At 56.1% G+C, this 27,966-nt stretch overlaps 12 protein-coding genes across 12 annotated transcripts; 6 read left to right on the top strand and 6 right to left on the bottom strand.

Moving 5' to 3' along the window:
• Nucleotides 1–1,632: 1,632 nt before the first annotated feature.
• Nucleotides 1,633–3,817, top strand: HER10_EVM0002413 (alcohol dehydrogenase GroES-like domain-containing protein). Its single transcript, XM_035472126.1, has 2 exons — nt 1,633–2,174; nt 2,346–3,817. Exons 1-2 carry the CDS (start codon nt 2,064–2,066, stop codon nt 3,495–3,497), a joined length of 1,263 nt encoding a protein of 420 aa, XP_035331274.1. The 5' UTR covers nt 1,633–2,063; the 3' UTR covers nt 3,498–3,817.
• A 298-nt stretch (nt 3,818–4,115) lies between these two features.
• HER10_EVM0008579 (signalosome subunit) lies at nt 4,116–5,777 on the bottom strand. Its single transcript, XM_035478096.1, has 2 exons — nt 5,275–5,777; nt 4,116–5,219 (listed from the first exon to the last, which is right to left on the bottom strand). Exons 1-2 carry the CDS (start codon nt 5,549–5,551, stop codon nt 4,252–4,254), a joined length of 1,245 nt encoding a protein of 414 aa, XP_035331673.1. The 5' UTR covers nt 5,552–5,777; the 3' UTR covers nt 4,116–4,251.
• A 698-nt stretch (nt 5,778–6,475) lies between these two features.
• On the top strand, nt 6,476–8,823 carry HER10_EVM0002653 (uncharacterized protein). The gene is made up of 2 exons (XM_035472355.1): nt 6,476–7,445; nt 7,499–8,823. Exons 1-2 carry the CDS (start codon nt 7,413–7,415, stop codon nt 8,696–8,698), a joined length of 1,233 nt encoding a protein of 410 aa, XP_035331293.1. The 5' UTR covers nt 6,476–7,412; the 3' UTR covers nt 8,699–8,823.
• A 103-nt stretch (nt 8,824–8,926) lies between these two features.
• HER10_EVM0012434 (uncharacterized protein) lies at nt 8,927–9,271 on the bottom strand (the record flags this gene model as incomplete). The annotated part of the gene is made up of 1 exon (XM_035481830.1): nt 8,927–9,271. The coding sequence occupies one exon, from the start codon at nt 9,269–9,271 to the stop codon at nt 8,927–8,929; it is 345 nt and encodes a 114-aa protein (XP_035331927.1).
• A 2,863-nt stretch (nt 9,272–12,134) lies between these two features.
• On the top strand, nt 12,135–13,860 carry HER10_EVM0002592 (uncharacterized protein; the record flags this gene model as incomplete). Its single annotated transcript, XM_035472298.1, has 4 exons — nt 12,135–12,259; nt 12,317–12,356; nt 12,422–12,629; nt 12,701–13,860. 4 exons carry the CDS (start codon nt 12,135–12,137, stop codon nt 13,858–13,860), a joined length of 1,533 nt encoding a protein of 510 aa, XP_035331289.1.
• A 643-nt stretch (nt 13,861–14,503) lies between these two features.
• On the bottom strand, nt 14,504–15,573 carry HER10_EVM0012476 (uncharacterized protein; the record flags this gene model as incomplete). Its single annotated transcript, XM_035481870.1, has 3 exons — nt 14,504–14,542; nt 14,579–15,183; nt 15,216–15,573. 3 exons carry the CDS (start codon nt 15,571–15,573, stop codon nt 14,504–14,506), a joined length of 1,002 nt encoding a protein of 333 aa, XP_035331930.1.
• A 63-nt stretch (nt 15,574–15,636) lies between these two features.
• On the bottom strand, nt 15,637–17,695 carry HER10_EVM0007296 (uncharacterized protein; the record flags this gene model as incomplete). The annotated part of the gene is made up of 4 exons (XM_035476855.1): nt 15,637–15,736; nt 15,926–17,375; nt 17,425–17,566; nt 17,636–17,695. 4 exons carry the CDS (start codon nt 17,693–17,695, stop codon nt 15,637–15,639), a joined length of 1,752 nt encoding a protein of 583 aa, XP_035331586.1.
• Nucleotides 17,696–18,514: 819 nt separating this feature from the next.
• Nucleotides 18,515–19,558, top strand: HER10_EVM0011483 (uncharacterized protein; the record flags this gene model as incomplete). The annotated part of the gene is made up of 2 exons (XM_035480915.1): nt 18,515–18,720; nt 18,782–19,558. The coding sequence occupies exons 1-2, from the start codon at nt 18,643–18,645 to the stop codon at nt 19,556–19,558; spliced, it is 855 nt and encodes a 284-aa protein (XP_035331855.1). The 5' UTR covers nt 18,515–18,642.
• A 58-nt stretch (nt 19,559–19,616) lies between these two features.
• Nucleotides 19,617–20,689, bottom strand: HER10_EVM0013035 (chorismate mutase). The gene is made up of 2 exons (XM_035482407.1): nt 20,419–20,689; nt 19,617–20,353 (listed from the first exon to the last, which is right to left on the bottom strand). Exons 1-2 carry the CDS (start codon nt 20,619–20,621, stop codon nt 19,624–19,626), a joined length of 933 nt encoding a protein of 310 aa, XP_035331963.1. The 5' UTR covers nt 20,622–20,689; the 3' UTR covers nt 19,617–19,623.
• Nucleotides 20,690–21,002: 313 nt separating this feature from the next.
• HER10_EVM0001029 (mitochondrial division protein 1) lies at nt 21,003–23,478 on the top strand. The gene is made up of 4 exons (XM_035470791.1): nt 21,003–21,335; nt 21,414–22,023; nt 22,082–23,097; nt 23,149–23,478. Exons 1-4 carry the CDS (start codon nt 21,261–21,263, stop codon nt 23,422–23,424), a joined length of 1,977 nt encoding a protein of 658 aa, XP_035331190.1. The 5' UTR covers nt 21,003–21,260; the 3' UTR covers nt 23,425–23,478.
• Nucleotides 23,479–23,883: 405 nt separating this feature from the next.
• On the top strand, nt 23,884–25,601 carry HER10_EVM0009047 (putative JmjC domain-containing protein; the record flags this gene model as incomplete). Its single annotated transcript, XM_035478549.1, has 2 exons — nt 23,884–24,440; nt 24,527–25,601. 2 exons carry the CDS (start codon nt 23,884–23,886, stop codon nt 25,599–25,601), a joined length of 1,632 nt encoding a protein of 543 aa, XP_035331702.1.
• An 89-nt stretch (nt 25,602–25,690) lies between these two features.
• HER10_EVM0010126 (uncharacterized protein) lies at nt 25,691–27,894 on the bottom strand. The gene is made up of 2 exons (XM_035479595.1): nt 27,500–27,894; nt 25,691–27,426 (listed from the first exon to the last, which is right to left on the bottom strand). Exons 1-2 carry the CDS (start codon nt 27,521–27,523, stop codon nt 25,753–25,755), a joined length of 1,698 nt encoding a protein of 565 aa, XP_035331766.1. The 5' UTR covers nt 27,524–27,894; the 3' UTR covers nt 25,691–25,752.
• Between the last annotated feature and the right edge of the window lie 72 nt (nt 27,895–27,966).

Genomic DNA, 27,966 nt, shown 5'->3' on the forward strand with positions numbered 1-27,966 from the left:
TCACTCAGCCTTTACCTTACCTCTTTACTCATTCAATTTGCGTTGAACTTTTATCGATGGAACATGTCGCCTCATTGGCCACAAAGATGCTCAATCCTTCGACCGCCGAGCATCCGACTGGACCCCCTGGCAGGAGTCTACGCACTCAACGAGGGCCACGAATCGGTGCTTCGTTGCGAATCTCGTGCGGAACTCGAACCTCAATTAGCCAACTTCGTCGTTTCTCAGTGCCCTGCCCTGGTCAGAGGTCTCCTCTTTCTCACCGTCTATCTCCATATCCATTCTTCCTACAACTCTGGCACATTCAACCAGGGCATTCATCGCCTCATTCTAGGTTCATTGTCCATCATCTGTCGCAATTCATCCGCGATTGTCCCGTCCCATCTGTCCCTCGGAACCCTTGCACGCAAGATCATGGTACGGATACAGGCGCAGACAGAGTAGTTTTGCCCACGGCATCTTCCTTGTTCACCACACCTTCTCATTTCCTACCCTCCATCAAGAGCCATGCATCCCCGTTGCAACAACTGTCCCCCCTCCCGGCTCCCCTCCCCTCCCTACCCCTCCCATTGACCCCTGTCATGGTCCATTCTGTTCCGGGCCCTCACTCCCGGGTACCTCACCGACCATACCTTAACTGTCCACTTGGCTCGACATCCCAGTCCGCGCATGCGGCCGTTCCACAGAGAGCGACAGACAGAGACAGAGAGGGAGGCAAACCTACATTTTTTCCTCTTGCGATTCGCCATCGTCATGTCTTCGTACTCGCTCTCTTTCCCTTCAGGCTCCTGACTAGCATCACGACCCGGGACAGGTATAGCCCGTCACCGCAACCTGCGACACATGCAGGCGAGGCACTGCGTCTATGACTATCATGTCGAAGCCCCATGCATGCCGATATCTGTCACCGCACTGATGCCATCCAGGCCGTCCCATCACCAGCCGCTAGTTCCCCATTTGCCCGTTGAGCCCCTCCATTTGTGCCATGCTTGGAGAGTTTCGGAAGTGGCTCAACAGGGCCCTGCCTAGTCACCGCAAAAGGCGAAAAGTTACTTCCATCCGCCGTCCCGTTTTCCACCTGTCCAGCATCGTCAACCAATGCCACGACGATTTCACGCCCAGTGCCTACAGCTGCTGCCCAAATGCGGACACGTCCTGGCCCGACACGCTTCGTTCCTTGCCGAACCATGTACACTACCGCCCGGTATTCCTTACCCTTCCCTATCCTGTTCCCTTTCATCTCTTCGCCTCGCAAGCCAGTACGATACCGGCCAAGGTTTGTGCTGCTGCCGAACGCTGAGGTGGCTCCGTCGCTAGATGTCTCTTGCATATGATTTCCCGAGATTACATGTACGAAGCTCTTAGCTTGGCTCCGATAACTGGTCGATGTTTGGTTGGGCGAGCTTGGCCAACTCTCCCCATCATGGTCACCCTCGATAGGTATGCTCATGGCCCGTTGTCCATCCGTCTCCCCATTCACCCAAGATAGCCCCTTGCAACTCTGGTCTATCACCGATTGACACCACCATGAGCATCATTCATCAGGACGTTGAGAGTGTCCGGGGGCCGGGCAAGCACGCAAGCCTATTTAAGGGGTGGTGGGGAGCAACGGCCCCTCGCGTCAAAGTTTCTTCATAATTCCCTTTATCTCGAGTCTCCTGCTTTTCCGGTTATCATTCCATTCTGTCAAGTGATAATCTATTTCGCTCACCTCCATCTTCGTACGGGAATCACATTAACTTGGGTTCCTTACATCTTCATCCCACGAAATAACCCTGTCTATCCTCTCGTGGCCCCCCATTACCCCCAAACTCCAAATACCAAAGCGAACCTATCAGTCCTCGAGACACCCCGCGCCGGTCCCCTCCCGTCCCTCATTCCCAGGACCCTCGCCCTCGTGTTTTTTCAGCATATTTTGTGTTGTCGGCACCCCTCATCCGGCACTTGGGCCAATCCCGCTCATCGAGCCCTCCCTATTAGGAAGTTAGGCCAAGCCCCCTTTGACACCCTAACCCATCATCCCACGCTTCACCCCACGCCGCCGGCGTCATCCAGCTTCCATCATGGCCCCAGTAGCAACGGGTGAGATGGCACCAATGCACCTACCCGTCTACAAGTCAAAGTCTTGTTCGGTCACTGCGTCAGTCTTGTATGGTCCTCGAGACTTGCGATTGGTAAGTTCAACTTTCTTGGGTTCATGGTCATGGATTGTGACGTGGAGAATGTGGGCTCGTTCGTCACACGAGGGTTCCCCCACGTTGATCCTGTTGCATCCCTACACCTGAATGTGTCAAAAGCCGCCCCGCCTTGGACATGTTAATTCTAACGACACTCGTGCCTTTTAGGAGACGAGGAGCATTGAAGAACCGGCCGCCGGGGAGCTGCAGATTGCCATCAAGCGGACCGGTATCTGCGGGTCTGATGTCAGCTACTACAAGAAGTTCGCCAACGGCGACCTCTGCGCGTGCCACCCCCTCTCCCTAGGTCACGAGTCTTCGGGAGAGGTCGTCTCCATCGGGCCGCAGGTCACGGGCTTCAAGCTGGGTGACCGCGTCGCTCTCGAGGTCGGCGTCCCCTGCGGACAGTGCACCATCTGCCGCAAAGGCAGATACAACCTCTGCAAAAAGATGAAGTTCCGGTCCAGCGCCAAGAGCGTGCCCCATTACCAGGGAACCCTCCAGGAACGAATCAACCACCCGGCGGCGTGGTGCCACAAGATCCCCGACCACGTCTCCTACGAGGCGGCCGCCCTCCTCGAGCCGCTCTCCGTCGCCATCCACGCCGTCAACAGAGCCGCACCGGAGCCCGGCTCAACGGCCTTGGTCATCGGCGCAGGAACCGTCGGGCTTCTGACGGCCGCCATGGCGCGGCAAGCTGGCTGCTCCGAAGTTACCATCACCGACGTCGACGCCGGCCGCGTAAACTACGCCGTCGAAAAGGGCTTCGCCACCCACGGCCACGTCGTCAAGACCAACTCCGGCACCTCCACGCCAGCCGACCCGGGCGTCATGACCCCCGCGAGCATCTTCTCCGTTCAGAGCGTCCAGAGCAAATTCGACGGCGCAAAGTCCCTCGCTGCCGAGATCCTGGCCCTCACAAAGGTGCCCGAAGAACTCGACTCGGACGCCGAGGACGACGGGGTCGACGTCACCTTCGAGTGCACCGGCAAGGAGGTCTGCATGCATACCAGCCTGTACGCCACCCGGCCCGGCGGCAAAGTCATCATGGTCGGCATGGGCACGCCCGTGCAGACTCTGCCGCTGTCGGTCGCGCACCTGCGGGAGATTGACATCCTGGGCATCTTCCGGTACGCGAATACCTACCCGACGGGCGTCCGTCTGCTCTGCGCCAAGGGCAACGGCGGGCTTCCGCCTTTGGATGATATGGTTACGCACCGGTTCAAGGGGTTGCAGAACGCGTCAAAGGCGTTTGAGCTGGCGAGTCGGACGTTTGATGACGAGGGCAAGCTTGTGCTCAAGGTTGTTATTGAGGCTTGAGATGGAGCCCCTTTTCTCTTGATGCGTAATTCTCTTTTTGGGGGGTTTTGGGTTTACAAGTATGCGGGTTTGATTATAGATAGTACCCTAGATTCCTTTCTTTCTTTTCTTTTTACTTTTTTTTCTAAATTTTGGAAAGCAAGCATTGGATAGTTTGATGAGGTTGTCATGATGACGAACTTGATACCTACTTAGAGAGTACAGAAGGGCCGTTGGGTTTATTTACTTGCCTTGGGTTGACCGGGACACAAAAAAAAAGATGAAGAAAAATTAGCATAGGTAGTCTGCAGGCTGAAAATACAAAACGGAGAACATGGCAATTTAAGAGGATGAAGAATACCGTGGCATGACATCTGAAATAAAAGTCAAACAAGAGTATAGAAAGGGAGAGGAGGATGAGTTCTCTTGGCATGCCTGGAGAAGGTACCCAAGGTACCTCAAGGAAGGAAGCAAGGGAATGTAGATGTGGGAAGGTGCTGGTGGCAGTATTCACCCCGACCGGGACTGTCCATGGACTAATATTCCGCCTCATGAGAATTCATCTATGATGCTTCAAGCAGCCCGCTGGCAATCGTGTATCTTGACCAAAGAGTTTGTATTTTTTCGGGGGTTTTCATGCCCCTCGCAAGTGTTGTCATGTCTACATTATCCCCGAAACGCCTCCCCATGAATCCCAGATAGGCTGATGATGCGTGCAACCACCGTCATAAAAGACTCTTCGCTCCCTTGACCAGTCATCGGCCGTCATCCCCCCTTACATCATAATGTCTCCCGCGCCCGGGAGGTTGAAGCCGGAAGGGCCGTAGCTGGAGAAGTCGGCCGCCGCCGCACCGGCGCGGTTCCTGACGCGTGCGGACTCGGCGATGCTGAACTTCTTGCCCAGGTCGCGCATGCCACTGATACTCTGCATGAGGTCGTTGAGACGTGACGTGATGGCCACCTCGTTCTCCTCGCAGAGCACCTCCTTTTCGAAGCCCTCCGCGTCAGAGGGAACGACGAGGTCTAGCCGGTTCACGAGGGCTTGAATCTGGCGGAGGATGGTGTGAGATGGTGTAGTTTGCGCATCTGTGGTGGCGGACGCGGCGTCGGTCTGTTCCGCCCCGGCAAGGGGTTCGGCCGGCAGGCGCTCGAGGTAGGTTGTGATGAGGCGGATGCGGCCCTGAAGCATCTTGACGGCGTTCGCCTTGGCCGTGAGGGCGGCCACCATCTCTTCCTCTTCTGGAGACAGCTGAGCCTCTGCATCGTCACCGTCTGCGCTGTCGGCAACGACGACGCGGCGCTTGCCGCCCGACTCAACGAGCTGGACCTTGGGCTTGGCAGTCTCCTTGGGAGCTTCGACGGCGGTCGCGTTGCCGGCACCGCGCGCTACATGGTCCATGCTGATCATCTCAGCCTCGCCCGTCTCGACCGTGTAGGGAAGCTCGCGGAAGCGTAGCTTGAGCTTGGATTCTCCGTCGTCCATCTTCTTGTCCTCGCCCTCTGCCTCGGCAGCTCTCGGGTCGTCTACCTCATAGTTGGATTCGTAGATGGTCATGGGCAGCTTGCCGCCCACGGAATGAGTGAAGACTTCCTCGGGATGGAAGCCGAGGAGGAGAGCCGACTCGTTGAATTCGGAGAGGAGCTGGTGGTGGATCGGGAGGATGGTCGGTGTCGGGCCTGTCACTGCGAGCAGGGTGTACCAGCCGACCAGGTCTAGGCTTCGGTCCTTGTGCACTGTCTTCACTTAGGGAGTGTTAGTCCAACGAAGGCGTGGAAAATGAGAAACAGCTGAGCATACTCTGCTCTAGTCTTGCACCGAAGCGCCCGGAGTCCAGAAGGTAGCCTCCTTCCACCTCTGGTGCCGGTATCGTGTGGCAATCAAATGCATGTTCGACGGTAATCTCGCGACCATTCTGCTGGCCGAGAAGGGCGCCGACAATGGGTCCTTGCTGCGAGCGCAGAGTATGACGGGTGATGTAGTCGGATATGGTGAGAAGAACCAGAGGGTGGAGGATTGCCTGGAGCTCTGAGGACTTTTGGTTCGAAATGAGAGGGTTCACGTCGGAGGAAGCCATGGCTTACGCTTCTCTGGCCGTCGCCACAGGATGTCGGATTTTCTACTCGATTGTTGAGACCATATGAGGCGGCGAAAGAAGGTACGATCTGAATCGAAGACCTTTTTCTTGGTGTTTGGTTAAATCGGTGTCGCTTGCGCTTGCTGCTGCAGGTACAGTTGCAGAGGTGTGGTTCGTCGCTCGGGGAAGGTGTCTGTGGTGGAGGTGAAGCTGCCTTGAGGCTGCCCCGCGATGTGGGGAAGGCATGGTCCACAGACTGAACGGGAGCTTAACGCAACAAGAGGCTGAGGCAGGGAGTCCAGCCACATGCTGACTGTTCCAATCTGTGGCCAATCAAAGCAAGGCGGGTAGCTTGGAGCTATGGTGGGGCCTACGGTCTCACTCATTTTCATGAACTGAGGTGAGGTGCTCTGTACCTCTGTACCGATGTACCACTCTTCCATCATCAACATCATTCTTAGTGTAGACAGGATGAGCACTATCCATTGCGATGCGGTACTCTTTTCGGGTTCATTTCAAATTGGGGCAACTTACACTATCATGGAGGCCAGGCTTGATGATGTCTTGTCATGTGCCGCCCATTTCAATCAGCGTCATTGACCCCTGCCTTGATAAGGCCATGAAGACACTAGATGAGTCCATGACTGGACAATGGAGCAAGTGCTTGAGATCAGAACGACCCCGGTCGCTTTCACTGTTCGAGCTTGCAACTTGATAGACAAGCAAGAGACCGGCCTAATAATCTCAAGGTCTTTCAGTTTTGGGCAGCATTGATGAGAGCGCCGGCAGCTCTGCACACCTCCTTAAAGTCAAGGTACCTCACTCACTTGGGCACCACATGCCGCCTTCCCTGCCGAGTGGCAATCTGCATCCTGGACCCGAGAAAAGTGGCATCAAGGTGCTTGTGACAGTACGCAAAACGTTGTGATTTTCTTCTTCTTTTTGCCAGGCACACCAGGCTGGAATGGAATCCCACCGTACCAAAGGGAACGACTCAAAGGCAAACTGTGCAACATACCAACACTCTTCTCTTGGCTTCCTTCTTTGCGGTTCATGGCTCACTGTTACTGGGTGTGCTCAGCTGCCCCCGTCAGTTCCAACATGTACCCAGCAGAGCCCGTTGTTGGTTGGCACAGGGTTCAAATATGGATGCTTGGCCGTTTTCTTATCAGCTAGCGGCGTTCCCTCATCTCATCGATGTTGCATCCGCTCCCGCTCCCGCATCCGTAAGACACACTCATCTCTCCCTCTTTTCCCCTCTATCACTGTCACTCTCTCATCAATATGGAAAGCTCCCACCACTATCTGGGCATGTCTCCCCCAGTCTATCCAACAGGGCTTGCACCATACCCACAACCTGTGATACCAGCGAAACGAGAGGATGACGACGTCCAATTCGTATCTTCCAATCCTGTCAAGAAGAGGAAGATCGGTGGCTATCAGCCGGTCACGCCACATTCCACCACAGACTCACCGGCGGCGGGGACTCCCGCCCCCATCAACAACCAGCCGTCCGAGCCCGCCAAGCCAATCTCCCAGCCGGAACGACGGGGAAGCACGGGCATGGTCGATCACTCACCCACGGCCCGTTTGCCGGACGTTGACCCGATGAGAGGATGCTCCATGCCGACTCCAGAGAAAGCCTGTCATTCCGAATCATTCTGGACTGCACCGTATACTGGACCACAGTGCTCACCACCGGTGTCTCCCAAATCACTTCCCGAACATATTTCGCCTTCGATGCTCGGGATTGACAAGAATGATGGATCTGCACCTGTTTGTACGAGCGGAACCAACGAAACGGTGGCTGATATTCCCGCGCTGATCCCGCCAGTTATGCCGTCAACCATGACTTCACCGCATGTGTATCAAGCGCAACTATCAGGAGAACAAGGTACGCCGAGTCAGATGCAAGCAGAGACCGAGAACCATGCTGAGACTGCAAAGGAGACACCCACGGCTCCCTCAGTTCCCACAGCTCCCATGCTAGCTGGCATCACTGACCTGGGCAAGATTAACTCTATGCCCGCATCAGAAGCAGACGGCACAGTTATCTCGCAACAAACAGTTGAGTCTGGGCCATCGCTGAACCACTCTAATGCCGATACGGAGTCGAAGAATGCCCTTCGCGATCTCTTGGATCAGCAGGTACACCTTCATAGTTCCAAGATCAACGACCCCTCTTTCCCCTTCCATACCCATACTCATCAAAACACACATACATCAAACCTGCTGAATGCTGATGTTCACAACACCGCCCATGGCACGTCAGATATCCAGACCGGGGCTTGCGCTGATCGCCCTGCGTCGGGAGCAAAGGCGCCATGCCGTCAGTGTGTGGAGGCGAGGTTGAGGCAACAGGCTGCCAACATGGCAGTCAACTCAGGCTTGCCAAACGGCACAAATGCATCTACCACCAGTCAGGCCCCCCTTCCGCCGTCGTCTATGCAGCAACCTTGGACAAACCTCTTGGGACTCAATCCGTATCACAACGCGATGGCCGGGGCCATGTACAACCCGCTCTTGCAACAATCCTTGATGGCTGGACCAGCTGGTCACTTTGCAGTCCATCCGCAACAGCCGCATCTCGGTGCCGGGATTCCTCCCCAACAGCCGGCGGGACATGTGTTCCATCTCGGACCTCCTTCGCCAGCCCCGCAAACACCGGCGTACGTCACGCAACAGCCGCCCGCCCAAGCAGCCAAACCACCAGCAGCAACCATCTCGAAACCTCAGGCAACCAGAGTCCCCGACACGCAACCAACTACCAAACACATCATTGTCGACATCGCAGACACATGCCTCAACATGTTTCCGTTTCAAGAGGTGGCGAAGCGACATAACCAACCGGAACAGAAGATACGGGACATCTTCTCCGCCGTCATCCAAGTCCCGCTACTCCGCTGTCCCACGGACAAGAGACGGGCCGGCAAGCTGGGCACGGCTAGGGTCAAGGAGTTCACGCAGGCGAAGAAGGAGGTGCAGGTGCAGAAGGGGAACGCTGGCCAGCAGCAGATGAGGCAGGGTTCTCCGAACCAGAACCTGAGTCAGATGCCGTATATGCCTTCGGCGTGGGAGGTTGCGCAGTTCATGGGCCCGAGCGATGTGCGGCTTGGAGCGTTGCCAAAGTATTCCCCGCCCTGGTGATGAGAAGAGAAGAAATGTCGCTTGGAGGTCGTTTCGTTTAAGAAATGGGAGTATTCGATTTCGCAGCTCATACTAAGGCTTAAGAAAGGAGGTCGCTTAGGAGGCATCCTGAAGTTTTTGTATCTATACCCCCATTTGCAATTTCAGTTCAATCTTATCTTCTAATTCCTGACCCCGTCTTACTTACAAGATCATTCCACGCATACCATCACAGATAATCTCACCATTTCATTCACGGGAAGGCAGGCCAGGCCACTCGACATCGCCACCCGGCTCCTCCCTCACCAAACTCACCGCAAAGTTTCGCTGGCGCAGCAGCCGCGTGTGCTCTAGCATAGCACGTCGAGCCCGCCGCATGCCGGCCTCGTCGCCCGCGGCGTCGGCCCGCATGTAATCACCCATCAGCACAGCGTGCTCGGCCTCGTGCCGCGCGCGGTTCTGAGCGTAGCTTGTGGGCCGGTGGCAAGCGGCGCAGCTGTCGTTGAGGAAGGCGGGCTGGGACTGATGCTGCTGCTGGCAGTGCGCGCTGTCGCAGTTGATTGAGTGAGTGAAAATTGTGTGGCCGCAGGACATTGTAGTTTGGGTACCTTGACACATTTTGGTTTGTTTTGGAGGCGCACTTCTTTACTCTTGAGGATGCTTGATTGATTGGAATTTGAAGCTACTGGTTTTCAGTTGGAGGATATGGTATATTTGCATCACTGTTACGGTTCTTCATTGTTCTTATTCAGTTGGTTTCTGGAAGCTATTCGCAGTGCGTGTTCTTTGTTCCAGCTCGCGAACTTGGCTATTGAATAGAATGAAAGTCCATTGTGCGAAACCTTTTCCTCTTTGTCTGAATAGTGGCGGGAGTCTGAAGATCACATCTGACAGAGGGCCTCGTTACAACCTCCCCATGTGTAGTAGGGACGCAGGGATGAAGTCTCTACCTGCCCGGCAACCCCCTATTTCGAACCACAGGACCCGGTATCCCAAACCAGTTCCGTGGGAATTAACACATCGGTATTCCTACTCGTCCAGAACTACTACTCAATCATATTCATGAGGATATAGACGACAAACAGATGTCGTCCCTTGATGACCCGGCGCACATCTCGCTTCCGCAAAGCGCGCGACTTGTTTTCCTGCTCTCAAATATCACAATCGGCGGCGAGATTGATGAGGCTTGCTTTCCCTTATCAACGAATAGGATCGCTTGCCGAAACGGCCCCCGGGAAAGTCGAGATTTGCCCACCAATGAGCGGCGGCGCGGAAGAAGCAGCGCAGAACCTTTCTCCGTACCGGCTGGACATTGCCGTCGGCCCGGCGCCTGTAGGTTTTCTACGTTTTGGGGTGAGGGATGTTTGCGAGGTGTATATCCGCCGTCTGCGTGCATGTACATGGAATGACGCTCACAATGTCTGGTGAACTCGTCCTTGGGGGAGTGATGCGTTGAGGGTATAGCCCCGTACCGCGATGCAAATCTCCTCTGTCTTGGGGAGCCTTCCATTTCTTGCTTTGACGGTGAAAGAACGTGATTTTGTTACTGATCTGATGATTCGCATGCTTAGAAGTTCACATACGGGGCCTGGTGAGGTTGCAGCACACTATGCAGGCGTTGATATGTTCTACCGCGGACCGGAATACACTCAGTGGGAGGGATCCGAAGTCAGAAGGATTTCGGATTCATCGAACCTACCAGATGCTACAAGCGCGACGCTGGTCTAGCCTACACCCAGGCTGCCGACCTAGACGGCTCCGGCTTCTTCGCCGTTCCTCGGCTAGAGCCTCACCCGGCCACTTATCTCGGAGCACCGTGACTTGACGTCAAATGAAGATTTACCCCACGGAGCGGCGCTCTGATCTTTGGTGGGGGTGCTCGGACCCGAGGATTCCGGACTCCGGTGTGAGACGGGAACACGGGGTGGGTGGTCTCAGCGAACGCTCGGGTACGACTAGCTCGGTGTCATTGACACCCAGCTCAGCTCGGCTCTGAATGACAATGTACAGAATGTGGAGGGTTTCTAAATGTGACGTTGGAGTTAACGTTGATGTTCCCCACGGGGAAAAATAAGAGTCATGAACCTGGTTTAGTACATCATCAGAGTGATTTCCCGTTGTAATTTTTTTCTGCCTCTTGAGGAGAGATCGTGTCCGTGCCTGCATTAGGTCTCCATTCAATTTTTTCTTCAAGTAACGTTCCAGTCAACACCGTCCGATTTAAGAAGCGTACTCAGGGCATGGAGATGACGCATGGTTGCTTTGAGTGATTCGACAAGGTTTATATCCCCCCATCCCCGCCTCTCATAGCGCATCTTGTTTCCTCCTGCCCCGCCAGATGTATGGAACGTATAATACGTCTGCGCCTCCGTCAAATATGGTCGCATGTCAAAGTAACACTCTGCTATGAAGTGTTGGAGGGGCGCATCGTCACCAGTTCACGTAGCGGTCGAACTTTGTACGAGCTCGTGGTAAAGTTGAATGTTGTAATTTGCGATGGAAGGAGGTATCTAAGTAATTATGACGCAAGGAGGCATACCTTTTATTCACTACTAGGTAGCTATAGGACTTTGACCAGATGTCATCCCAGTTTCTGAGCCATCTCGCCGGCCGTTGAAAGATCTCGATGCAACGCCAGATCCGACTACCGCAACATCCCGCCTTGGATCGGAGCCGTGTGCTGTCCGTACCTCCGAGACCAAATGTTACGTTCCATCGGAGACATCGGCGCGGCAACGGGGCATCCCACGGGCGCACGGATACAACGACGCCAGAAGAAAGAGGACCGGAGCGGAGCCTCAGGGAAGATCCTTGTCGTTGAGGACCGTGCCGGCGGGTGACGCCGGATAAAGAAAGCTGGGGGCATGGGTCAGACCCAGTTTCCCTTAATCTCCTCTTTGGGGTTGATGGACGAATCACATTTCACAAATTTGACCTCAGGTCCGTAGACCAAGCTCTCACCCACACTATTGCTAGACTCCCTCCCCTCCCCTCAGCATGACTGTGGGATACACTCGGATTCCTTCTAGTCCAGCGAGGGAGAAAAACTGGATAATGTGGAGAAGAAGAGTGAGGATCCTCAGATTATCTTCTCTTGTGCGATTTCCCCGCTCTGTCAGAACACGCCGTTACTATGTCATATTTTGTAACAAGAAGACGAGGGAAGCTTGATAGCAATATGGCACTCTAGTGAGAAACTTTCGAAGATAGGAAGGGCGGGGCAAGCCAAGCTTTCTCAAGATAATCAACTTCAACGTTGCCATGTTTTCGTGCCTGTCTCCCTATCTCGATGCTGCCTCTGGAAGTATCAGGTGTCAAGGACATGTTACAGTAGTTATAAGTCATAGATAGTATTGGTCAAATAATCTTGCAATAAGAGAGACATGATTAGCCCGGGTTCACAGCATACGAGGAGAAAGGCAATCACCATATCGATCAACGAGCCAGGATTTCGACAATGACTGCCGATGACCCTCGAGAGCTGCCTGACGATGCGTCACGCAACGGAACGGGCGTCCAGGATGACCTCGAGAACGGGAAGGGATCCAAGCTAATGAGACTGTACTCGAATCCGTGGACACAGTAGGATCCGTCTAGAGTCCGACTACCCGCGTCGCAACAGCTAAAGTGTGCCCGCAGAATCATCCTCATTAGCTTCATCTGCTTCTGTCTACCTGGAGTTAGTAACCCTTCCTTCGTGTGACTGAGAGATCACAAAATGCTGACGCAGAAACTCATATACAGATGTATAACGCCCTTACCGGCCTAGGAGGCTCCGGCCAAGTAGACTCAACGGTAGCAGCCAATGCAACCGTCGCCCTCCTCTCGACGACGGCCGTGGCGTCCCTCTTCTTTGTAGGCCCGATCCTGTCCCTCGTAGGCCCCAAGATTGCTTTCCTCATCGGAGGCTGGACCTACGCCCTCTATAGTGGAAGTCTCTTGAACTTCAACCGTATGCCCCCCCCCCCCCCTATGATACCGTCTATCTCCCTGGGGAATACTAAAACAGAACGAACCCCAAAGACACCGCAAACGGAACCTTCGTCATCGCCTCCGGCGCCATCCTCGGCATCGGCTCCTCCTTCATCTGGATCGTCCAGGGCGCTATAATGACAACCTACGTCCACGAGTCGCAAAAGGGCCGCGCCATCGCCGTCTTCTGGATCATCTTCAACCTCGGCGGCGGCGTCGGCAGCCTCGCCGCCTTCGGCCTAAACTTCTCCTCCACCACCGGCACCGTCAACGACGCGACGTACATCGCCCTCATGGCCGTAATGCTCTTCGGCTGGGCCCTGGGCCTCTTCATCTGCTCCCCGAAACGCATCCGTCTCGCGCAGCTCAGCGCCGTGACCGAGGCGGAGGATACTCGCAATCGCTCACACGCCTCCGCCTCCGCCTCCGCCTCCGGCTTCGCCGCCAGGGCCAGGGGCCTCGTGACCATGACGACCACGACGCTGTGCACCTGGCGCGTCGCCTGCATGCTGCCCCTCTTCTTCTGCGCCAACGTCTTCTACTCGTACCAGCAGAACGAAGTCAACGGCATGACCTTCACCCTGCGTACCCGCTCCCTCAACGGCGCCCTCTACTGGCTCGCCCAAATGGTCGGCGGCCTCCTCATCGGCCTCCTCCTAGACCTGCCCGCGCTCGATCGCCCCGGGCGTGCCCGCCTCGGCTGGGCCGTTCTCTTCGTCACGGGCATGGCTATCTGGGGCGGCGGGTACCGGTTCCAGCGGTGGCAGGACGCGCGGCGGGCCCAGGGCCACGTGCAGGACGTCGACTACGCGCAGGGCGTGCCGGGCAGCGGCGCGAGGACGTCAGCCGCCGGACCCATGGTGCTGTATGTGCTGTACGGGGCCTACGACTCGCTGTGGCAGTCGTATTGCTACTGGCTCGTGGGCGCGCAGTCCAACTCGACGGGACGGGCGGCGGTGCTGGTCGGCGCGTATAAGGCGTTCCAGGCGGCGGGCGGGGCCATGGCGTGGCGGATCAACGCCCAGCGGGCGAGCGCCATGGCACAGCTTGCCATGAATTGGGGGCTGAGCATGGGAGCTCTGGTGTTTGCCTTGCCTACTGTGTTGGCGGTGACGAAGAGCACTGGTGCTCTGGAGGAGGCTGGCGTAGGAGGGGTTGATGAGGAGGAAGCCGAGAAGGGGGCCCAGGGGAAGAAGGTCGAGGTACTGTAATGATCATGTGTTGGCAAGGAGAAAGGGAAATGTTCCATAGTATCCGCGTGTGAGTTTTCTTGGTTGTTGCTCTTTAGGTGCGCGATGTCTTGAGAGTGGGTGGTGAGATGAAGATAGTCATTATCTAGCTGAGCAAGGGAAGCCTGCAAGGCGATCTCCAGTACTTGCATAACTAAGGACTTGCTTGTCAATCATCAATACCCACGTCGAACCTCGTATAGTCTGAAAAGCTCTGTGCTCTAGGACGCATCTCACAGGCTGGCCGGACGCAGAGCGTACAGTAGCATACGAGAATCAAGGAGGAAGACGTTCGATTCAAGCATGTGTGTAAAGAAGAAAGGAGAGTTCTGAAACATATTTTGTGAGAGGATTGACGTACTAAATCTAGATGTGCCTCGGTTTTCATGCTTGTAAGTGCCTCTCGTGAGAGCGAGGCGATCGATAATGATCCATATCAAGATCACCCCGGGCGTCATAGGTAGTACGAATCTGTCACCTCCTAGTCTTTTTTCCAATTCTGTCAAGACGGTGAATAAATCACCCGAGCATTCATAGAACCAGTAGTGTCATTGATGAGACCGGGCCAATCGCAGGTAGAATACTTGAAATTGAGCTTTAGACACGAGGAAGTCTCCCTTGGACTCTATACATCATCCATCTGGCAGACGACTTCGTCCATAGCCTGCAAGGATCAAAGTTCTTAATAATACACACCTACCACAATATCATCATTGAGACTGTGCCAGATGTGCCGGTCGTTGTGGTCTCGTCGCCATGGAAGTACCACTGCTCCTCGACCACTATTTTTGGCCTTTTCATCGTATCCTAATATGTTTTCCTCCAGCAGGGCTACCCACTCCGGCAGAGGGGGCACAGTCTCCCACAGAGCTGGTTCGTGTTTGGGCCACTCTGCCTTCCACTTCTCGGGCGACCACGACCGATGATAGCGGATCACCCTTTCCACATCCCAGACTTGGCCGACGTCAAAGTTGCATCGTACGACGGAGGAGCCTTCGTCCCCCATAGCTATGTCTGCCATGGCCCTAGGAAAGTCTTCGTAAAAGTAGCCATCGCAGCCCTGGGCGGTGGAACGTTCGCCCCTCCTCTGATGTATAGATCTAACCGAGAATAACCGTCGGTTCTGCGCCTCTATCCAGGCCAGCTGCCACGCGAAATCCCTCTGCACAACGGCCTGGAATATTTCCGAGGCGAGCTGCGGGGCGGGCTCTCCGTCGAGAAGCAGTGAAAATGACCCCGCCGGCATCCCCGCGGGAACGAGGGCGCGGGCTTCATCACCCACATTGACACGAGCCGGGTGACGTCCTTTGAGTGCAACAGGCGCGCAGAGGCCGCACCCCGGACCATGGGGTTGATCCGGTCGTGTGGTGCCATCGAGTCAGGCTGGAGAAGGTTCCTCCACAAGTTGACGCGGCGCTCGACGCAGAGTAGGGGGTTCTCCTGGCAGAACGGTATGAGACCTCGACCGTGGCACTCGGGCGCGGCCATAGCCTCCCGGTCCTCCTCGATGACTATTCTGCGCACCTGCGCGCGGACGGCGGCAGGCACTGAAGCCAGAAAGTAAATTGCAGCGGACGCGGCCGAGAAGCGGTATATCGAAAGGTCTTCGCCTCTCTCGAGCCCGCTGACATGATAAGGGCTCTCCCCAACGCTTTCGAGAAGCTGATTCAGCTCATTTCCGTGGGGATCGCCCATGGCGGCATAGAAAAGTCGATCATACGGAGAGCGTTACCGTAGTCGCCCCATCGCTGCAGGAGCCTAGCGGCGTCTGGGTTGCAGAGCGACGCGGCCCGCAGCGTGTCTTTGCAGAACTCGCTCTAGGGCCTCGGTGGTGCTCCTTCCGACGCATGCGAATTGCCTATTTGGCAGAAATTTGTGCTGGACCGCGAGTAATTGTAGCCGTGCCGCCATCAGCCTTTCCAGCAGCTTGCCTATACAAGAGAGCAAGGCTATGGGACGGTACGCTTTTGGTTGAGCATAGTCCTCCTTGTCAGGCTTGGGAAAGACAATCGTTGTCGCGTCGCGAAAACAAAGGAAGTGGTGAAACATCTTGAAGCTGGCATTGACGAGATGTTTGAAGTATTTGTAAATCTCCGCCCACCCAACCTTGAGAGCGTTGCTGATGATATCGTCTGGCCCGGCAGCCTTGCCTCTTTCCACCGAGGTGAATGCGTCATGCAACTCATCATCGCTGATACACTGAGGAGTAAAGAGTTGGGGACGCTTGGGGTCAAGCTTGGGTATCTCAGGAGCCGGCGGGTCAGAGGCATCGCTCGTTTTGGGCCAAATCTTGTCCTTGAAGCAGTGCAAGCTTTCGTCATCGGTCTGACAGACAGAGCCATCAGGTCGTATAAGCCTCTTGAGATGGACCTGTCGTTGCAGTTGACTCCACAATGGAACCTGCCTCGCTAATTGATGAAGACCCCGTAATTGAGAAGCCTGACTAGCAATATTCTCTCGAAACGAAGCCAGCTTGTGCATCTTGGTGGCGTAACGGGTTTCACGCTTAGCAATGCGACACTTCTCCTCTTGGACTCGCTGTTTGCGTCGACATCGAAGCTCATGCAGAATGCGAAGCTGATTCTCCTCGTTCTCACGAGCGCGTTGGACGTCTTCCGGGACCACTTCGGGCTTCGGCCGCGGAGCGGTTTTTCTGTAGCAGGGAATGGTCCGGCGAGCAGCTTCGTAGATGCCCAGCACAAGCGCTTTGGCGTAATCATCAACCTCAGCTGCAGTTCCGATAGTGGGGCAGCCGATCGTGAGAAATTGCTGTTTGACTTCTTTGCAGTATTTCTTTTCATTTTCTTTGTCCCAGTTGCAGCGTGGCTCCTTGTCTCGATTGGGCGCAACGGAGATCCTGGTGTGGAGCGGCCGGTGGTCTGAATCGAATCCAGGTACTGACAGCGCTCGAGTGGGATGAGCCCGAGACTGCAGCCTCTGACCGGCAAAGGCCAAATCGATCGTGGTTGAGAAATCGCCGGAGTCGGTAGCCGACCGTGAGTAAGACCTTAGGCCGGGTGGCAACAAACATCGCATGCCCGCCATGCTTATAGCCTGGTGAAGAATTTCGGCGTCTTTCTCAACCTGCGCAACCCTATCTCCACCCCATCCCGGATGATGGAGGTTGAAGTCCCCAACCATTACGGCACTTTCGCCATTGACAGGATGATCGGAATCCGTCAATAGTATTGACATGAAGATGGATTGATTGTTGTTGTAGACGTTGTGAATCGTTATCTTGCCGCAGGACGTATTGAGAAACATGGAAGCTACCGAGCCATAGTGGTCGTTATCATGTTCCCGCCAATCGATCCTCCAGTCACTTGGACCGATCGACTGGGTAACATAAAAACCGACAAGCTTGACTGGAACAGGGTCCTCTGTCGTTTTCGGATTGTCATTCTCCAAAAGCTCTCTTGCTGGGAGATACTCAATGTTGTAGCCTGGACATGATTTCCAAGCGAACTCTGGTGGAGGGTCTTGGATGGCAATGACGTCTGGCGGAGGGTTCAATATGTGGAAGGTGGTCGATGAGGTAACCCATACGGGCGGGAGAGCGTTTGAGGTTTACCTGGATTAGATCCAGGTTGTTGGCGTAGTCCGAGTCAGAATCGGATGCAGATGCCTCGTCATCCCGCGCCTCGTGCTGGCGAGCACTTGATGACGATGTCGGGACCTCATTATCTGGCTATATACTCGTTAGACACTTTTACCACTGTAGGCTCTGTAGCTATGAGGAAATTCGCACTAAACTTACCTTGTCTTTTCGTGAAGTTCGTTTCTTATGCCCCTTTTTCTTCTTGCGAGTATGCCCCATTCCAGCGATCCTCAACGCTGAAGACGGCCGGCAATGTGACGAGGGCGAATAGATCAAGCCAAATATAGAAGGTGCCAGTAAGCAATCGGCTCATCCCGGGGTACTTAGGCATACTAACCCAGGAGAAGATTCTCCGCTTCACCAGAGCGAGACGTGTTGCGGGCCTTCATCGGGAGTTATGAATACAGTCCGAGGGCGGTGAAGGGAAGACTAGTGGAAGGAAGGACTAGATAATAGTTAAAGAGATGGAGTGCGAAGCAAAGAAAGAATATGGCGTTGGAGCAACCGTAGGATGTCATAGGACATCCGCATCGCTCCCGGAGGCAGACGATACCCCCAGGATAAGACCAACTTGCTGAATGCAAATAAGAATGAGGTATCGTGGTCGAGGAGAAGCTCGTAAGAGAATTATACTAAACGGAAGGTTCGGCGCAAGCAAAGCGGAGGGCAAAAGGGCAAAGGCCATTCATTGGCATGGCTGAGCCAGCCCAGTTACTTGTTGTGAGTCTTCTGCTCTACACCAAGGACATCGGATTTCAACCCGAGATCCTCTGCACTGCTGGTTATTTTTGTAAAACCATTTCAGTCGTTCAATTGGAGATGCGCCATCACATTGGGACCTTGATCAAGCGGAGGTCCCGAGACTTGACAGCGCGACGGAGCGGGCCCCGCTCCGGGAAGCCGGGCGGCACCGGTGGTGGCGCTCTTATCGATAAGAGGGCCGTCTGCCGGCCCGTCCCAAATTAGTCTAGTGAGGGGCACCCCCACCAAAAAATTCGTCTTCACCGATGAGGGTTGCCCAAGGTAGCTGGGTGCAGTGACAATCTCATTGTCAAAAGTCTTGCTCTCAAACATTTGTTTACACGTCGAGCCTCTTCGCAAGAAAGAATCGGGAAGAAACCGTCACTTAATCAACACCCCCCTTCCTCACAACAACATATTTCAAGATGGGAAAGAAGAGAGAGAGAGACGAGGCTAAGCCTGCGGAGGATGTAAAGATGGCCGATGAGAGCTCCGACGATGAGGTGAGAGACAAATCCCTATCTTTCCCACACAAGCGACCATTCTACTCACTCAGCAAACAAGGACTTCGACGTTGTCAACGTCGATTTTGAGTGGTTCAACTTTGACCCCGAGGTCGACTTCCAGGGCACCAAGACGCTCCTGCGCCAGCTGCTCGACGTCGACTCCACGCTCTTTGACATCTCAGGCCTCGCCGACCTAATCCTGTCCCAGCCCACCATCGGCTCGACAGTGAAAGTCGACGGCAAGGAGAACGACGCCTACGCGCTCATGACGGCGCTCAACGTCCAAGAGCACAGCCAGAAGCCCGCCATGGCGGAGCTCGCCAAATACATGATTGAAAAGTCGCAGACCAACCCGGCCCTCGCCGCCGCCGTCCCGCGGGTGCTCAACGACAGCGGCGCGCAGGTGGGCCTGGTGCTGACGGAGCGGCTCATCAACATGCCCTCGGAGATCGCGCCGCCCATGTACCGCATGCTCGTCGACGAGATCGAGGCCGCGGTCGAGGACAAGGAGCCCTACGAGTTCACGCACTACCTGATCCTGTCCAAGACGTACCAGGAGATCGAGTCGACGCTCACCGAGACGGAGAGGAAGGGGAAGAAGGCCAAGGCGGACACGGCGCTGTGGCACTTCCACCCCGAGGACGAGGTGTTTGTGAAGCACGCGGTGGCCCACGGCTCCTTCCAGTTCACGAATGAGGAGAAGGCGGTGGCGGACAGCAAGCGCGCGTTCCAGGAGATGGGTGTCAAGTCGCACGGCCACCTCATCTTGATTGAGGCTAGCAAGTGGGAGGGTGCTGTGCAGGCGGTAGAGCAATACCTCAGTGCATCTCAATAGAAGGAGGGAACTGAGAAAACAAAGAAGAAACATGATTTTGAGCAATTCTCTTTTGATTTCGTAGTCTATTCTACTGGCTCTAATCTCTGCATGAGGTACTCGACCTCGACGTCCTTGGTCAGGGGTATCACAAAGTCTTTGTACATGGCCACCACGGCATCGGCGTCAATCTTGGCCTGGTTCTCGGGGCCCGCTCCAATGGAAGGATCGGTGCCGTAGGTCAGAACCTTGAGCCTAAGGCGCTCGAGAACCTTCTTCTCCACGGCGGCGTTGGTGATGGCCTCGGCGATGCCCTCGCGGTCCTCGGCCTTGATGAGCTTTGTGTACTTTTCCGGATCGGACTGGAACTTGGACTCGGCGACGAACTTGCCAAAGTGTATCCTGCGGGAGAGGGCCTGGAGGCAGGCGATATCGCAGGTGGCCGAGGAGCCGTAGTTCTCCTGGGACTCGCCGCGGTCCTCGCGGCCGAAATCGGGGCAGAGTGCGGGGAGGAACTTGTCCACGTAAAAGTCCTTGATCTGGTTGTTGACGTTGACGTCGTTGGGGTGCAGGATGCGCGGGTAGTGCAGGGGCTTGAGGATCTGCTTCTGGACGGCCGAGGGGAAGAAGGGGTACTCGTCGGGAGAGTCGTAGCGGCGGATGATGGATTGCAGTTTCTCCTGTTCGCAGAGGTACCAGTCCATGAAGCTCAGTTCGCTGTTTGGTATGTTGAGCGCCCCAGGGACATAAATCGTTTTGTTACGGGCAAACTGGGCCCGCTCGATAAGGTGAAAAGTGATGGTATCTTCGAGACGACTGTTTGGTCGTTGGTGTTAGTTGTGAGTCAACAAACAGCGTTGGAGGTTGGAGGGGGAACCGACATCAACTGGTAGCGAATGCGGGACAGATCCAACGCCTTGGAGGGGTCCGATAGGTCAATGAGAGAGTCCATTTCGTCGTCAATTGATTGAAAGCCGGTTGGATATTGGTAGACCAGTCCCTGGGAGTGATGCTGGTGCGCAGAAGGAGTTTGAACGACGGTTTGGGGCGGGTAACGCATTCGGACTGCTTGTTGTCGGGTCATAAAGGGGAAAAAGCTTGAGGGTCGTGAGGATCTGGCTGGGTGCGGGCAGGTGACAACCGAGGCCGATGACGCTCCCAGCGAAAAGGGACAAGTTCCCGGCGGGCACTCCAGAACAGAAAAGAAAAAAAAAAAAAAAACTCGTCCCAACGCAGCACAAGCGCGAGGCTGCCCGTCTCCGACCCCCCCGTGCACTGCACCTGCAGGTCGCTGCCCCCAAGAGATCGGGTGGCTTAAGCGGGCACCAATCACTGGCCCCTGCGATCCTTCACAGTTGAAGTGGCTCCCCCCAAATCTTGCAGCCTCGTACCTCGTTAGCGTGCCCAGGTGTCCCGTGTGCCCGTGTGCCCCGTGCAGGGAGCTTCTCGGGTGTTTAGCGCGTCATCCAGAACAGGAGGCGTCCCCAACCGGGTTCTTACCGGGATCACTGCTGGGAGTGTGGATACGTATCTGATTCTCGACCGAGACGACAAAACTCGACCCGGTCGAAAAGAAGCACAAACCCGGAGCGAGCTATTCCCACAACACCCAGCTGCGAAATCACCACCTTTTCTCCTTTTCCGCCCCGTTCGTCCTCTTTCGCCTCCTCCCCCTTTGTGCCACTCATTGTCGCGCGCATCGGACGGGAGAGCACACGTACGCATGGCCGCCTCGGATCACGACCAGTATGGCTTCCACGACGATGCGGCCGCCGGGGACGACCAATCCGTCTTGTCTGTAAGTCGACCTTTGCCACTCGCGTGACAGCTTTGCTCGTCGAGACTTGGATGATTGATCAAAGTATCGTGTCGGTAGACTCGCGGTATAGAAGCATTCGGGCGCAAGGTCACGACAACAGCAAGCCATTTGATGGGTCCTCTGTCCGAGCAAGGGAACAATAATCATCACCACTACCATGGCGCCTTGGCCGAGGTCCACAAGCAGCTCCGGCGGCCAACTATCCAACGAAGCATGTTCTCCATGGCAAAAACAACGCCGACAGACATGGTCCGGTCCAAGCTGTCCACGACGGAGATCCAGCATCGCGCCCTTACGTATTTACCCGACGAACTGCTAGCGAACATTCCCGAGAGCGATAATTCCTATTCTCTCTTCCAGGGCTTCAAAGCCAGCTTCCCGGACCTGACCGAAGAAGGCAGGAAGCACCGACGGCGGGTATCGAGGGGCAGGAAGCTTTTGGAGGATACTGAAAACACTGCCGGCTCACCGCAGGCGTTGCACAATCTGAAGAAAGACAAGGCCTCGATGATGCACGAGCTCGAGATGCTGGGTGTTCGCAAGAACATGGCAAGCAGTGAGATCCGTGACATTGACAACAAGATTGCCAATTTGCACGGTATGCGCCGGATCATCCTGGACAGACTGGCCAACTTGGAGCAGGAGGAAACATTGCTGGAACATGACCGTGAGTTGCACAATCATCTGAGCTCTCAGGTGACTGGCTTGGTACTAACTAGCTTTAGTCATGGATGTCGAGACACGGTTAGAAGACGCTCAGGAGCTCGTTGACGAAGCCGAATCGATTGCGATAAACACACCCACGAAGACCGAGGAAGACCTGGCTGGTGAGGATGACTCTGGTTTCATGTCACAGTCGGTGTACGAGAAGCTCCCAACAACGGCCGGTACACCGGCATCAAAGGCAAAGAAGAGAGTGGTCCGCCGGAAATCGATGCCAATCTTGCACGAGCATTTTGAGGCAGGCACGGCTATTAGAGAAATTCGCGCGCACCAGGACACGATTACGGCTCTCGACTTTGACGCACCCTTCGGAACAATGGTGACTTCGGCCATGGACGACTCGATAAGGGTCTGGGATCTTAATGCTGGACGATGCATCGGTTTGCTGGATGGGCATACGGCCTCAGTTCGCACACTGCAGGTTGACGACAACTTCCTCGCGACCGGTGGCATGGATGCTACGATTCGACTTTGGGACTTGAGCAAGGCACACTACGACCCTCACGGAAGCCAGTACGGAAGGGACGAAGATGAAGATGGCATCGCATTTGAGAACCCCGACGATGGACCGGTCGAGCCTCCTGAAGGAAGCATGAGGGATTGCCATCTCTACACCCTACAATCCCATGTTGACGAAATTACGGCACTCCACTTCAGAAACGATACGCTCGTGTCTGGCTCGGCAGACAAGACGTTGCGACAGTGGGATCTCGAAAAGGGCCGCTGCGTCCAGACTCTGGACGTCATGTGGGCTGCAGCGCAGGCGTCCGCGTCTCTCGGCAGTGAAAGCTCCTGGAGGCAGACGAATCGGGCACCCGCGCAGCAAGCCGATTTCATCGGTGCCCTCCAAGTCTTCGAGACTGCTCTTGCGTGCGGTACTGCCGACGGTATGGTTCGGTTTTGGGATTTGCGAAGCGGACAGGTCCACCGAAGCTTAGTGGGACACACAGGACCGGTGACATGCTTGCAATTCGATGATGTCCACCTTGTGACTGGCAGCATGGACAGGAGCATCAGAGTGAGTTTGGTCCTGCTTCATTTAACCTAGGGCATTGCTAATTATGAACAGATCTGGGATCTCCGTACAGGATCTATCTACGACGCCTACGCGTACGACAACGCCATCACAAGCATGATGTTTGATGAGCGGAGAATCGTTAGCGCAGCAGGCGAAGACGTTGTAAAGGTGTACGATAAGGTGGAAGGTCGCCAATGGGACTGCGGTGCGGGCATCTCTGATGCCGAGGAGGGCAAGACTCCTGCCGTCGTGGAGCGTGTACGTGTCAAGGACGGCTACCTGGTGGAGGGACGACAGGACGGTATTGTAGGAGTATGGACATGTTAGAGTATACAGAACCCCCTTTCAACAGAGCGAATACAACGCGGTTATGACACAGGCAAAGGATGCGAAAGCAATGCAACGCTGAAGAGATGTGATGAGGTGACCTGGGTATGTTTACATATGGATGTAGAAATGCCAAAGTCTAAAGCACCCTTTTTTCGACTCCGGGAACGTAATCATTGAAGCTATGTAGCTACCCAGGTAGGAGTGTTCATCCGACATGCTCCCGAGCTAAAATGCAGGACGCAGTTGCCATGATCAGACGAAGACCCGCTCAACCAAATATCTCCAACTATTTTTTTCTCCTACCTGTGCATCAATTACCCACAACCAAACTCACCAGACTTAATCCAACTCCCAGCTCATGAGAGCCTTTTCAAGCGCAGTCAAGGAAATTCAAGAGCGAAAAGGGGGCGTGTGTGAGGGAACAGAACGAGGGCTCTTGAAAGAGAGGGAACCGAAATGTCCGTCTTTGATAATCCCGCCCTCGTCAAAGAGTGCAGCGACGCAGTGGCGTCGATCTACGCGGACGTCGTCGGCCACCTCTCTGCCGATTCCCCGCCGCTGCCACAACTGTCTAAGAGTAATGCCGAAGAACACAGTCTGGAACCCGTTGGGTCGGATATTTTGAGGGTTGTGGAGGGGTTGGCTTCGGAAGTTCTGGGGTTGTGTGCGGCAGCGGGCTATGGTGTGGATTTGAGCGACTATACAACAGCAGCACCACCACCACCGCCGTCACCATTGTTAGGAGGATCGGAGTCGGTGATTAAGCGTCTCGACGGAGAGATCGAGCGGACCTACCGCCGGTTTTACGACTATGTCTACGCGGACCTGCCGTTTTGTTGGAGGTTGTTGTACACGGAGCTGAGTCTGCTCAAGTTTTCGGCGGCGGTGTGTTTGTACGTTGCCAAGAGGGCGGCGCGGGGCGGAAAGACGGGGGAGGAGGATGGAGAGGGAGACGACGAAGAGAAAGTGCTAGACGAGCTCGTCGCCGTGCTGGACAAGGCGCGGTGTATTTTGTGGGCTCCACCACTGTTACTAACCCCTGTTCAAGACTCCCTTGTGAAAACGAGAAACGACTCGAGCTGGCAAGTCGGTGGTACAGAGAGATCGTCATGACGTTCATGAAGGCAGATCGCGCAGTGAAGCCTGCTTGGCCTCAGCACATGCAACGGCACATTTTCGACATCAGGGTCTCACCGCTCAATTGCTCCTTCCAACTGGGCAAGACTATGGTGGACTTAAGCGCACCGAGGCGTATTGTGACGTTCCTGACGTCGCTGATGACGGAGTGGCCTGCGCTCTCTGCTAGACCGTGGTCGTCGCCTGGGTACCTGATGTCGAGGACGCACGGCGGGCGGAGGCTTGTGCCTGTGGAGGTTGGGCGGAGTTATGTCGATGAGGGGTGGACGCAGGAGTTGATTCCGTTCCGGGAGCTGTTGGCGCGTGTTGTTGCGTCTGGGTCTCGGTCGACTGCGGCATCGACAACGACATCAAGAATGGGGATGACAGCGGAGACGGAGAAGGAGACAGACAAGGGCACGACGTACCTCGCCCAGCACGAACTCTTCGCACAGCTCCCGCACCTGCTAAATGACATCCTCACGCCGGACCACTGCTACACCTCGCCGCCGGCGCACCCGTTCAACAAGAGTGCTGACAAGCCGGAGCTGGACGTGCCGTTGGTGAATGCGTGGTTTGGCCCCGCGGGGACGATTACGCCGTTGCATACGGACGGGTATCATAACCTGCTGTGCCAGGTTGTCGGGGAGAAGTATGTGAGGCTATACGCGCCGCGGGATTCGGAGGCGTTGTGTCCGAGGGGGTTCGATGGCGATGACGACTTTGACGACGATGATGGGGCAGAAGGAGGAGAAGGGGGTGAGGATGGATATGGAGGGGGAGGTCAGGGGGTGAAGAAGGTGGACATGAGCAATACCAGCGCCTTTGACGTCGGCGCCGTGGAGGGCTGGGACCCGGACGCGGAGGGCCGGGATCCGATGGAGCTCGAGGAGTTTCGGGGGCTGCGGTACTGGGATTGCGTGCTGGGGCCGGGAGAAGTGTTGTATATTCCCATCGGGTGGTGGCACTACGTCCGCAGTCTGAGTGTGAGTTTCAGCGTGAGCTTTTGGTGGAACGGGGATCATTATGTTGGTCCGCAGGGGAGGGGAGACGAGTGATATCACGACTTTGAGGGGATTATGGCAAGTAAGGCAGGTTTTGTAGCTGGGGAAGAGATACCCACTCTCGTATAAGAGGTATAACAAGCCTCGGGTCATATTGTTCATTCCATCATGTCATCTACGTAAAATGTCATCATCAACTACGGAATCAGCTCGCAGCAGCAGCAGACTCATCCGCCTCGGCACTCTCCCCCGCGCCCCCCTGCGCCTGACGCCTCGCCTTGGCGCCAGCTTTCAACTTCTCCCACTTTTCGCGATACTTCTCCAGCGTCCGCGCCATCGTGCGATTCTCCTTCTCCAGCGCCTCCATGCGCTGCATCGCCATGGCCATCTGCTCCTCGAGCTCCTTATTCCGCGCCTTCAACACGGCGTCGGTGCTCGACATGCCACCACCGCCCCCACCACCGCTAGTAAAAGGAGACGCCCCGACCGTCGCAGGCGACCCGGGCCGTCGAAGACGAATGCTCTCCGCCAGCGCCAGACTTGAATTCTGCGCCGTGGCCTCGAACGCGTGGAGCCGTTTGCTGAGCTTGTCGAGCATGTCCTTGAGGCCCCTGTTTTCGAGGTAGAGCTCCTCGACGGTATTTTTGAGGTTCTGTTCCGATTTAGGTTTGGCGGCGGTTCCGCGACGTCGGACGCCGGGGGAGGTTGGCGCCGCCATCATCATGGAGGGAGACTCGCGGGCGTCGACGAAGTCGTCCTCGTCGTCTTCGATTAGGCTGTCACCTGCGCCGCCTCCGCCACCGCTGACGCCGCTGTGTAGCGAGGCCTCGAGGCGCCGCTTCTCCTTGTCGGCAAAGTTGAGGATGTTGGCGTAGGACATTGTGTGTCCGCTCGTCGGGACGACGTAGAAGGAGTCGTTGGGGTTGCTTGCCGAGATCGCGCGGAGGGTGGCGCGGGAGTAGATTTTGGAGAGGTCTGGTTCGGCGGGGGCTGCTGGGGAGGGTTTGAGCCTGTTGCTGCGCTTTGCCGGGGCAGGTTCGGGAGGCGTCTCGGCGTGGGGTTCGGGGACGGACGACGACGAGGTGACGGACGAGGATTCCTCGGTGATGAGGGGCAGGCCTGCGAAGGCGAGGGGCGCGGAGAGGCGGTTGATGATGTTGCCAAAGGTGCTGTAGAAGCGGGAGTATCCGTCGTCGCTGGCGGCGGGCGAGGCGACTTCTTCCGTCTTTCTGGGCTCCGTCTCCCTTCGCGGGGAGTCGGCCGTTGGCGGGATCCATCCCGGCTTGCCGGACTGGTCGAGGACGCTTTGCATCTTTGTCCTCGAGCCGTCCCGCCGGGGTTGGACTTCCATGTTGCCCGGCGCCTGGTCGTTTGTGACGCTCGGCGGGATGGGCTGGCTCCGGTTCCTGCTCCCGCGGATGCCTCGCGCCGAGGCGAGGTTGCTCGCGATGGAGGAGGTCATCTCGCGGCTCGGGTACCGGCGCTGCTGCGCCAGGGACGGGACGCCCTTTGCGGTGGCGACGGGGCTTCCGCCGGCGGACTGCTGCTGTTGGCCTGATCCGGACTTGGTCCGGCCATCATCGGGTGAGGAGACATCGCTCGTGGCATCGGAGGCTTGCGATTCGTGCTTCTCGTCGATGGTCTCGGAGGAAGGGTTCTGGCTGGCGGCGGCGGCGCGACGGTCAAATGGTATCTTGAGGAGTTCGGCGAGGCGCTGGTGGTGCTCTTCGAGGAGCTTTAGGGTGCGCAGGGCCTCGATGCTCGAGGTGGAGCGGGCGGCGTTGGCGAACTCGCCGGCGGCGAGGGCGTGTTCGTTGATTGCTACCGTCGTCTCGGACTGGTGCTGGGCGTTGGAGGCTGCTTTGGCATGGTCATGCGCCTGGGTGATTTGCTGTTAGAACAGTGGTTGCTAGAGACATTGTTTCACAGGTGCCTTTCAGGGCTGAGGTTACCTTGACAAGCGAAGACTCGTCCATCGCGAAAAAAAGAACTGTAGGGCTGCCTAGGTGGGCTGCCGGTAATGTGTCAAGGGACGGGGTGCCGGTGCCGGTTTGGTTTCGGAGGTCGTTTGGGGGTTGGTTTCTGCTCCAAGTCGGCTGTCCACACGTTTGCTTTTGGATCACGCGACCGCCTCAGACCGATATAGACGGTGGTAGTGGAGGGGAGGTGGAGGGATGTACGGATATGCGCCGATGGAGGTACGGAGGAGGTCCAACGAACCGGCCTCTGATGTTCGGTGGCCGGTGGTTGGGGTCGGGGGTGTTGCGGTCGCGGAGGTTTCCCCAGAGTCGCTAGAAGATGCCCCCCCGCTTGCCCTCTTCGCCGGTTGCAGTCAGGTGTGCAATGGACAATTGGTGCAGGAGCATGCGGGACAACGCTTGGTTCGCTTCCAGTTAGAAGGGGGGGCTAAGGGGGCCCA

This window comes from Colletotrichum scovillei, assembly GCF_011075155.1.
Source record: "Colletotrichum scovillei strain TJNH1 chromosome Unknown Contig00007, whole genome shotgun sequence".
Classification (NCBI taxonomy): Eukaryota; Fungi; Ascomycota; class Sordariomycetes; order Glomerellales; family Glomerellaceae; genus Colletotrichum; species Colletotrichum scovillei.

Excerpts from the sequence above, each read along its gene's own strand:
- HER10_EVM0002413 (XM_035472126.1), top strand. The coding sequence starts at position 2,064 with ATGGCCCCAGTAGCAACGGGTGAGATGGCACCAATGCACCTACCCGTC. Across the intron at positions 2,175-2,345 it reads GTCCTCGAGACTTGCGATTG|GAGACGAGGAGCATTGAAGA; the intron begins GTAAGTTCAACT and ends CGTGCCTTTTAG.
- HER10_EVM0008579 (XM_035478096.1), bottom strand. The coding sequence starts at position 5,551 with ATGGCTTCCTCCGACGTGAACCCTCTCATTTCGAACCAAAAGTCCTCA. Across the intron at positions 5,220-5,274 it reads CGGTGCAAGACTAGAGCAGA|TGAAGACAGTGCACAAGGAC; the intron begins GTATGCTCAGCT and ends ACACTCCCTAAG.
- HER10_EVM0002653 (XM_035472355.1), top strand. The coding sequence starts at position 7,413 with ATGTGTATCAAGCGCAACTATCAGGAGAACAAG. Across the intron at positions 7,446-7,498 it reads GCAACTATCAGGAGAACAAG|GAGACACCCACGGCTCCCTC; the intron begins GTACGCCGAGTC and ends GAGACTGCAAAG.
- HER10_EVM0013035 (XM_035482407.1), bottom strand. The coding sequence starts at position 20,621 with ATGACCCGACAACAAGCAGTCCGAATGCGTTACCCGCCCCAAACCGTC. Across the intron at positions 20,354-20,418 it reads CGCATTCGCTACCAGTTGAT|TCGTCTCGAAGATACCATCA; the intron begins GTCGGTTCCCCC and ends ACGACCAAACAG.
- HER10_EVM0001029 (XM_035470791.1), top strand. The coding sequence starts at position 21,261 with ATGGCCGCCTCGGATCACGACCAGTATGGCTTCCACGACGATGCGGCC. Across the intron at positions 22,024-22,081 it reads AACATTGCTGGAACATGACC|TCATGGATGTCGAGACACGG; the intron begins GTGAGTTGCACA and ends AACTAGCTTTAG. Across the intron at positions 23,098-23,148 it reads GCATGGACAGGAGCATCAGA|ATCTGGGATCTCCGTACAGG; the intron begins GTGAGTTTGGTC and ends AATTATGAACAG.
- HER10_EVM0010126 (XM_035479595.1), bottom strand. The coding sequence starts at position 27,523 with ATGGACGAGTCTTCGCTTGTCAAG. Across the intron at positions 27,427-27,499 it reads ACGAGTCTTCGCTTGTCAAG|GCGCATGACCATGCCAAAGC; the intron begins GTAACCTCAGCC and ends CAAATCACCCAG.